At 43.3% G+C, this 10125-nt stretch overlaps 1 protein-coding gene across 1 annotated transcript in view; it reads left to right on the top strand.

The window, feature by feature from the left end:
• ICE2 (interactor of little elongation complex ELL subunit 2) overlaps positions 1–9785 on the top strand; it is a 266066-nt gene extending 256281 nt beyond the window's left edge. Inside the window, exon 16 of the mRNA XM_077472932.1 lies at positions 9300–9785. Coding sequence (XP_077329058.1) covers positions 9300–9470 — 171 coding nt within the window. The 3' untranslated portion in view covers positions 9471–9785. The remainder of the gene's footprint in view (positions 1–9299) is intronic.
• Positions 9786–10125: the final 340 nt, after the last annotated feature.

The following is a 10125-nucleotide window of genomic DNA, read 5'->3' on the forward strand; positions in this document are numbered from 1 at the left end:
CAATATATCGTTTCAGTGACAATTTTGTATAAAAAATTTTTATTTATTTTTTGTAATTTTTTACAAAAAAATAAAATATTCAGTGGGCTCAACAAGCATCTCAGCAAGTTCCTTGGGGTGTCTACTTTCCAAAATGCAGTAGTTTTGGTGGGTTTTGTACTGCCCTGCTGTTTTAGCACCTCAAGAAATGAGATGGGCAGTGATAAACTAAAAGATGCGTAAATTCCAGAAAATGTACCCTAGTTTGTAGACGCTATAACTTTTGCGTAAACCAATAAATATACACTTATTGGATTTTTTTTACTCGAGACGTGGCTGAATGCTTTTTGGCCTAAATGTATTACTGGAATTGAGTTGTATTTTTTTAACAGAAAGTATAAAATATTTTTCTGCTTTCTGTTTTTTTTTTCCCCCAATTTTCAGTCTTTTTTCGTTTATATCGCAAAAAATAAAAACCACGAAAGGTGATCAAATGCCACCAAAAGAAAGCTCTATTTGTGGGGGAAAAAAAGGACGCAAATGTAGTTTCGGTACAGCACTGCATGGCTGTGCGATTACCAGTTAAAGCAGCACAGTGCCAAATTGTAAAAAGTGCTCTGGTCAGGAAGGGGGTAAAACCTTCTGGGGCTGAAGTGGTTAATGCCTTAATTACTAATTAAACTTTCCTTTTGCGATTTCTAAATGACTGTTGGCTGTTTGGTTTTGCCAAAAGATGTCTACGTTGTATTTCTATAAAACTTGTGAAAGGCCCCTTTCACACGAACGTTCCGATTGGGCCCGCCTGTCAGTTTTTCGGACGAACCCGATCGGAATCCTCCATTATCATCTATGGAGCAGCGAGTGTGTCCATTTACATCCACCAATGACCGATCAGATCCGCTAAAACTCGACTGGTGGGTCAGATGGCAGTCGTGGTTAAATGGACAAGTGGTCCATTTACATCCGACTGCCCATAGAGGAGAGCAGACTGTGTCCGTGTCTGCTCTGCAGAAGTGGAGCAGACACGGACTTGTCATCTGCCTGCTCAGTGGGGATCAACGGGCAGATTCCATGGTGAGCAAGCGGATCCCAGCCCTGTGTGAAAGGGCCCTTATAGTTACAGAATCAGATAATTTGTATTTATAAAGATATGTTACAAAGAATGTGCTGTTAACTAGTCTGCCCAGATAGTGATGACAGGTGAATGTGCTATATATACTGTATGTATACTTGTGTTCAAGGTGCTTGTGTTCATACTTGTCATTGCATTACATTAATTTAAAATTCCTACACTTTGTATTAAGCTGCAGTCTAACCAGTTTTCTAGGGCCCTCAGCAATTTTATACAGTGCATCCGGAACGTATTCACAACTTCTTTATTTTTCCACTTTATTTTATGTTACAGCCTTATTAAAAAATTGATTAAATTCATTATTTTCATCAAAATTCTACAAAAAATACCCCATTAAGACAACATGAAAGTTTGAAATCTTTGAAAATGTATTAAAAATTAAAAAATCACATGTACATGAGTATCCACAGCCTTTTCTCAATACTTTGTTGAAGCACCAATTACAGCCTCAAGTATTTTTGAGTATGATGCTACAAGCTTGGTACACCTATTTTTGGGCAGTTTCTCCCATTCTTCTCTGTAGAACCTCTCAAGCTCCATCAGGTTGGCTGGGGAGCATCAGTGCACAGCCATTTTCAGATCTCTCCAGAGATGTTCAATCGGGTTCTGGGCTCTGGCTGGGCAAATCAATGACATTCACAGAGCTTTCCCGTAGCCACTCCTTTGTTATCTTGGCTGTGTGCTTAGTCTTTTTCTTTCGGAAGATGGACCTTCACCCCAGTCTGAGGTCCAGAGCGCTCTTAAGCCGGTTTTCATCAAGGATGTCTCTGTACATTGCTGAATTCATCTTTCCCTCTGTCCTGACTAGTTTCCCAATCCCTGCCACTGAAAAACATGCCCACTGCATGATGCTGCCACCACCATGCTTCACTGTGAGGATGGTATTGGCCAGGTGATGAGTGGTGCCTGGTTTCCTCCAGACATGACAGTTGCCATTCAGGCCAAAGCGTTGAGAGTTCTTCAGGTGCCTTTTGGCAAACTCCAGGCAGGCTGTTATGTGCTATTTACTGAGGCGTGGCTTCCGTCTGGCTGTGGGACCTTGGATGCCTTTCCAAATTATGTCCATTCAACTAAATATACCAGAGGTGAACTCCAGTCAAATTGCAGAAACATCTCAGGCCAGGTTCACACTGGTAGGACATACACTCAGACTTTGGTAGCACATGTCGCATGAAGTGTATAAATCTGTGATTCCCTATGAGAGCCGTCTTATCTGGTTTGACTTTGAAAAAGTTTCCTTGTGCTACTTTGGTCTGACTTTGGTCCTACTTCAGTCCATTTAAATATCATTGGAGACGGATGGATCAAAGTTGGACCATCATCTTAACTGATCTGACTTTGGCATGCTCTGAGGATCTTGAAGGGGAACCCCACACTAAAATGTGAATAAAAAAAAAAAAATACGCCTCAGGGCCCCCCAATTTCCATAATAGGCCCTTCCGCCCCATTCCAAAAAAAAAAGCCCACCCCCTGAAATCCATACCAGACCCTTGCACTAGCCCGCATCCCAGCAGGTCAGGAAAGGGCAGGAACAAGCAACCCCCCCCCCCCCCCCTCGGTCATACCAGGCCACATGCCCTCAACATGGGGCTCTGCGCACCCCACAGCACCTTGTGCCTATGTTGATGAGGACGGGGGTTGTCTGGGTCTGCGAGCAGAGGGCTTATTGGAATCTGGAGGCAGATCCCAGCCCCCCACCCTATGTGAATGAGTATAGGGTACATTGTATACTTACCCATTTACCCTAAAAAGTGTAAAAATAAACCCAGCACAAAGTCCTTTATTAAAGCAGCTCCAGCATCTCTTCTCCCTCCGATTTTCTTTTCCCTCCGGGGATGTTGTCTTCCTCTGGTTCTTCTCGCTATGCAGATATCTTCTTCCTCTGAGCTAGCTCCTGCAGTTGTGCAAGCTCTGCACAAGGGGCAGGTCTCTGAATGATGTCACCGGATGGCCACGTCTCATGTCGATAGAAGAACCAGCAGAGACTGGAGCTTGCACAACTGCAGGAGCTAGCATCGCAAGAAAATCGGAGGAAAGAACCGGCAGAGTAAGAAGACAGCAGGGAGAAGAACCAGACGAAGAACCAGAGGAAGAAAACCTCAGTACAGTGAGAAGCGGATGATGAAGACCTCTCTGGAGGGAGAAGAAATTGGAGGGAGAAGAGATGCTGGAGCTGCTTTAATAAAGGACTTTGTCAAAAACCTGAATGCTGTGTTTTTTTTTTTCTTTACAATTTTTGATGGGTGAATGGGCAGGGGTACAGTGTACCTCATACTCTTTCACATAGGGTGAGGGGCCGGGATCTGGGGGCCTCCAGATTCCTATAAGTCCCCGACAGCCACCGCCCAGGGTTGACAGGAAGAAGCCCTTGTCCCCATCAACATGGAGACAAGGTGCTTTGGGGTGGGTGGTGCAGAGCCTCTCCTGCCCCAAAGCACCCACCCCCCCCCTTGTTGAGGGCACGTGCCCTGGTATGGTCCAGGAGGGGGGGGGGGGTGCTCGTCCTTTTTTTTGTTTTTTGTTTTTTTTGGGAGTGGGGTTCCCCTCAAGATCCGTACTAGACTCAAAGGGCCTGGTATTGTCAGGAACAAGGTCGGATCCTGTTCATTGAAGTCGGACATGAAGTGGCAGGCCAAAGTTGGATCCACAGTCATACGACTGTCGTGTCGTACCGGTGTGAACCCGGCCTCAAGGATGAACAGTGGAAACAGGATGTACCTAAACTCAATTTTGAGTGTCATGGCAAAGGCTTTGAATACTTATGTACATGCAATTTTTTTTTTTTTTTTTTAACAAATTTGCTAAGACTTCAAACAAAATTCTTTCACTTGGTCATTGTGGAGTATTGTTTGTAGCATTTTGAGGAAAATAATTAGTTTAATCCATTTTGGAATAAGGCTGTAACCTAACACTGTTGGAAAACTGAAACGATGTGACTACTTTCTGGATGCACTGTATTTAAACAATGTTTTTACTATGTTTCATTGAGAATTATAAGGATCTCTAGTATAATATCTGTATATCAATACAATCCTTACCTGTCCATAAAGTGACACTCCTCAAATAACACTTCTCAGGCTGCTGATGAAATTGGTACTTTACTGATGCTGCCCTTGCTAAAGCAATTCATAATACCTTTTTATCAGTAACTGAACTGTAGTTCTCCTCAACACCCAACACTTCCAGGAGTGTCTGAGGCTGTTTGTGCACAGCCCACGCAACGCTCAGCCCTGAAATCAGGGGAATTTGCTTCTTCCTATGACAGTATGACGTAGTAGCCTGTGTTGTGAACCCCTGGGGGACACCTGAGGAAGTCACGTGACCTTGACTACACGCTTTGGGTGGAGTCAGGTGACGTTTTGCTGAAACTGTGACACGAATACGGGCTGCTACATTATGTTTTCATGTAAGTGCAATACTTTTAAATAAAGGCTGTATTTTAACATACTACGCGATAAGGGTATCCTGTGTGGTGTCATGAGATTGCCCGCAGAAACCACCTCATGGATTTAAATGGCCATACACCTGGAATGTGGAAGAGCGTGAAACATCGGAGGATTAAAGGGAACAAAGGAGGAGGATTGGAGGGGAGCCTGGTTTTGCATCTCAGTATGGGTAAAATGTGGTTTGACTTGTGATTGACAGGTCACTCTTGGAGGTGAGTGCATTTATGAATGGTGGTGGGAGTCGCCTGCATGACAGAAAAAGATTGTCGTGAAGGGTGGATTATTATACAGTATATCACAAAAGTAAGTACACCCTCACATTTTTGTAAATATTTTATTACCTTTTCATGTGACAACACTGAAGAAATTACACTTTGCTACAATGTAAAGTAGTGAGTGTACAGCTTTTATAACAGTGTAAATTTTCTGTCCCCTCAAAATAATTCAACACACAGCCATTAATGTCTAAACCGCAGGCAACAAAAGTGAGTGCACCCCTAAGTGAAAATGTCCAAATTGGGCCGAATTAGCCATTTTTTATCCCGGTGTCATGTGACTCGTTAGTGTTACAAGGTCTCAGGTGTGAATGGGGAGCAGGTGTGTTAAATTTGGTGTTATCGCTCTCACTCCTACTCGTCACTGGAAGTTAAACATGGCACTTCATGACAAAGAACTCTGAGGATCTGAAAAAAAGAATTGTGCACACAATCCTGCATAAAGATGGCCTAGGTTATAACAAAATTGCCAAGACCCTGAAACTGAGCTGCAGCACGGGGGCCAAGACCATACAGTGTTTTAACAGGACAGGTTCCACTCAGAACAGGCCTAGCCATGGTTGACCAAAGAAGTTGAGTGAATGTGTTCAGCGTCGTGTCCAAAGTCTTTGGGAAATAGACGTATGAGTGCTGCCAGCATTGCTGCAGAGGTTGAAGGGGTGGGGGGTCAGCCTGTCAGTGCTCAGACTATACGCCGTACACTGCATCAAATTGGTTGGCATGGCTGTCATCCCAGAAGGAAGCCTCTTCTAAAGATGATGTACAAGAAAGCCTGCAGTTGTCGCCAGACCTAAAACCTATTGAGCATCTGTGGGACATCCTCAAACAGAAGGTGGAGGAGCGCAAGGTCTCTAACATCCACCAGCCCCATGATGTCATCATGGAGGAGTGGAAGAGGACTCCAGTGGCAACCTGTGAAGCTCTGGTGAACTCCATGCCAAGAGGGTTAAGGCAGTGCTAGAAAATAATGGTGGCCACACAAAATATTGACACTTTGGGTCCAATTTGGACATTTTCACTTAGGGGTGTACTCCCTTTTGTTGCCAGTGCTTTTAGACATTAGTGGCTGTGTGTTATAAAGTAGTGAATGTTATACAAGCTGTGCACTCACTACTTTACATTGTAGCAAAGTGTCATTTCTTCAGTGTTGTCACATGAAACGATATCATTAAATATTTACAAAAATGTGAGGGGTGTACTCACTTTTGTGAGATACTGTATATGAACGGTTTATCACTGCAAGGAAGAAGAATATATAAAAGGACTTACCGTATATACTCGAGTATAAGCCGAGATTTTCAGCCTCTTTTTTGAGGCTGAAAGTGCCCCCCTCGGCTTATACTCGAGTCATCGCTGTCTGCCCGCTCGATCAGCGTGTCGAGCAGACAGACAGCGGCCATTCTGATTCAAAAGCCGCGCCTCCGGCTCCCCCTTCGCCTGTGATAGGCGGAACACTGAATTTCCCAGCAGCCTGTGTTCCGCCTATCACGGACTTCGTATCATCCTCGTACTACGGACGAGGATGATACGACGTCTGTGATAGGCGGAACACAGGCTGCTGGGAAATTCAGTGTTCCGCCTATCACAGGCGAAGGCGGCGGCGCAGCTTTTGAATTTTACAATGGCCGCCGACGAACGAAGAGGGCACGGGACGGAGGCAAGGCACAGGACGGCACGGCACGGGACGGCACGGGACGGGACGGGACGGGACCGGAGGCAAGGCATGGCGGCGAGGCACGGCGGCGAGGCACGGAGGCAAGGAGGCTCGGCACGGGACGGAGGCTCGGGACAAAGGCTCAGGACACAGGTAGGCTGGACACACACACACACACACACACACACACACACACACACACACACACACACACACACACACACACACACAGGGATGGATGGATGGATGGAGACACACACACACACAGGGATGGATGGACGGACACACAGGGATGGACGGACACACAGGGATGGACGGACACACAGGGATGGACGGACACACACACAGGGATGGACAGGCATGTCTTACCCTCGGCTTATACACGAGTCAATAAGTTTGCCAGTTTTTTTGGGGGTAAATTGGGGGCCTCGGCTTATATTCGGGTCGGCCTATACTCGAGTATATACGGTATGTTTTATGTATTTTAGTCACTGCATTGTTTTATTGTATAGACACATAGGCTCGTGTGTGATATATCTAATGGTTAGTTATGTATTGTTTGCTTAGGAGGGTAGGTGCAACAAAAGAACATTTTTTTCATTATTGGCTTGTAGAAAGATAATGACAAGTAGGTGCAATAAGGTGAGTTTGAGGTCTCTTTCTCTGTGTTGTAATTCGTGAAGGTTTGCTCACCAGGGTACGTCATGCAAGCCTTTGCCTGTCTGTGGATGTATAGGATAAAAGAGGTTTTCTTCCTTTTGACACACCTGGATTAAAAGGAACAGAACCACAGTGGTCAGGACCACACTGCAACTATGAAAGATCTTTTACTCTAAAACAAAAAGTAACAGCCAAAGAACAGGTTAATGTTAGATGTCTATAACAAACAAAATATTAGTACACTCTTTGTTGCTGCTCTGGCTATAGCAGTAAATTAAACCAATGTTAACTTTTTCTTTTTCAAAATTAAAATAGATGTTATACTTACCTGTTCTGTGCAATGGTTTTTCTCAGAGCGGCCCTGATCCTCCTTTTCTGGGGTCCCTTACTAGCACTCCTGGCTACTCTTCTCTGAGTGCCCCATAGCAAGCTGCTTGCTTTGGGGGTACTCGTGTGGGTACACACTCACGCCAGGCTATGTGCATTCATAGGCGTACACACAGCTTATCCCCACCCCCCACTGACTTCTCATTGGATTTTACTGGCAGCAGCAGGGGCCAATACCTTCCTCTGCTCTCAGCCAATCCTGTGAGAGAGATAAGAGGAGCTGCAGCAGATGGGATAGTGCTGGGGTCAACTGCTATTGAAAGGTTTTTTACCTTAATGCAGAGAATGCGTTAAGATAAAATACCTTTTTACCTTTTGAAACCACTTTTAAAGTGTATGTGAAACTTTGGCTTGACATACACTAGTGCTACTGTTGGGGTTTTACTAGTATCTAGGGCTCTAATTGTTTCAGCAGACAGGAAGTGAGAGAAAATCTCCAACAGGGATATACAAGTGCATCTCATAAAATTAGAATTTCGTCAAAAATGTAATTTATTTCAGTAATTCTATTCAAAAAGTAAAACTCCTATATTTTATATAGATGCGTTACACAGATTTATTTCAAGCATTTCTTTCTTTTGGTATTGATGATTACAGCAAGTGAAAAACAAAAATAAAAAAAAGGATTTTAAATATAGAAATGTTGGCTTACTGAAAAGTATGGGCTTGGTAGAATACAGACATGCTGAATTTTATTGTAGGGTACAGGACGAGATTGCATTGCATACTACGCTGCTATAGAGTGATGTGAACCTATGTAAATTTCAAATAAAGTTGAGTAAAGAAAAAAGGAACTGTGTGATGCGCTTCAGTGTGCTGGGTGAGTGCAGCCAGAATGAGCAGCTGCCGCACCCTACACCGCTGCAATATATAGTGAGGCAACGTGAATGGGTCTTTAGACAAACTATATAGTGCTGTCAAGTATAACATTTTCAGAGGTGCCTGTGGTATGTTGTGGGTCAGTAAAGATAAGGAATTTGTCCAATGACTACATGTGATCATGACTGGGCTCTGTCTGCTATGACCATGCATTGCCCGAGGCAGCTACACTCTACGGAGTTCTCTCCATCTTTGCAGAAGTAGCTTGATGTTAACGGCGCATATGCTAATAAGCTTTTACATACCAATCCTTATTAACCTTTATATGCACTGTGCCAGCTGAGATACCATGTAGAGCAAACCCCATTGTCATTTGTACTAGAGCTTGTGTTCACTTTAAGGCCTAGTTAAAACTTTTATTCAAAAAGTCAGCACATGATGGGACAGTACTTGCATAAACCAATGCAAGTCGAGGGGCCTGTTATAGGCACTCCTCAAGTATAGACGGATCAGTGAAAGGTCTACCTTCTCCATTCATAGAAAGCTTTCTGAATGGCTGACTTGGGGACCGATTTTAGTGGCTGTGCGCTTACTCCAGTTCAATGACCCCCAAAAAGTACCGAAGCCAGAACCATCTACCATTTTTAGCAATGTGTCAGTGGCTACCCAACTAAGAAAAACTCTTGCAGAAATGGTTAAATGCACATTGCATACCTTCAGATGAAAATGCTAGCACATAAATACAGATCAGTGATTATGAAAGTATTAAAGATATTGGATCAACCTGAACAGCCAGATCTGCGGAGGAGGGGTCAGCAGGTCTTAGTGCAAGTGTTCTGTAAATAATGACCACCATTCGAGACCTATGCAGGGCGCAAGTTCTGTTAATTGGTAATATTTGATAAATAAAATGCGAAGCTAAAATGGATTTTCTTTTTTTTTTGTAGATGAATCGGGCGAAAAACAACTCTTGCCCTGACAAAGGCTCAAGCCAGCTTAATTCCAATCTGCCAAAAGCTAAACAGATGCCAAAAAAGAAAGGGAGGAACAGGCTATCAAGGTTAAAAGCCAAACAGAAAAAGTGGAAAGCACAAGCTGCATCCCAAGGGAAAACATGAGCCTCATAAAGGAATGAAAGAAGTGCTGAGGCTGGGTTCTCCAGATCATTGCCTGCACTATCGGTCTGTGTGCACACACAAAGAAGGTTTCCTCCAAGTTCTCATGGAAGTGGTAAATAATGGTCCCACAATAACTGACCAGCCTGTGTACTGGCAGGACAGAGGAATTTTATGGGGCTGTTGCTGTTATGTAGTTGAAAAGAACTAAATCGTGGACCAAAGCATACAAGAAAAAGACATTTGTAAATACATTGAATTGTTCTTCGAAGAATAAAGTTAATTTTTACTATAAGAATAAATGGAAGTTTCTCGGTATGTTAATAGGTTTACTTTAGGTGTGCTATGAATTATACCGATCACAGACTAATGCAATTCAAGATGAACAAATGACTGAAAAAAAAATGATAAACCTTGCAAAAGTCTAATTTTGCAGCGAGTAAATCCAGAATATATATATATATATATATATATATATATATATATATATATATATATATATATATATATATATACAGAATACAGGCACCTGGCGTTACAGTATATGTAAGCCTCAACTTTTTCTGTAAAGTAAAGCACGGTCCACTCTTCCCAACTTTGAGCTTCCTTATTTATCCTTTTAATATGAAGAGCGGTCACAATGACCTGGAGGGAGGCT

The sequence above is a fragment of the Lithobates pipiens genome, unplaced genomic scaffold, assembly GCF_037356315.1.
Source record: "Lithobates pipiens isolate NorthernLeopardFrog02 unplaced genomic scaffold, aLitPip1_a1.2 Scaffold_8, whole genome shotgun sequence".
In the NCBI taxonomy this organism is placed as follows: Eukaryota; Metazoa; Chordata; class Amphibia; order Anura; family Ranidae; genus Lithobates; species Lithobates pipiens.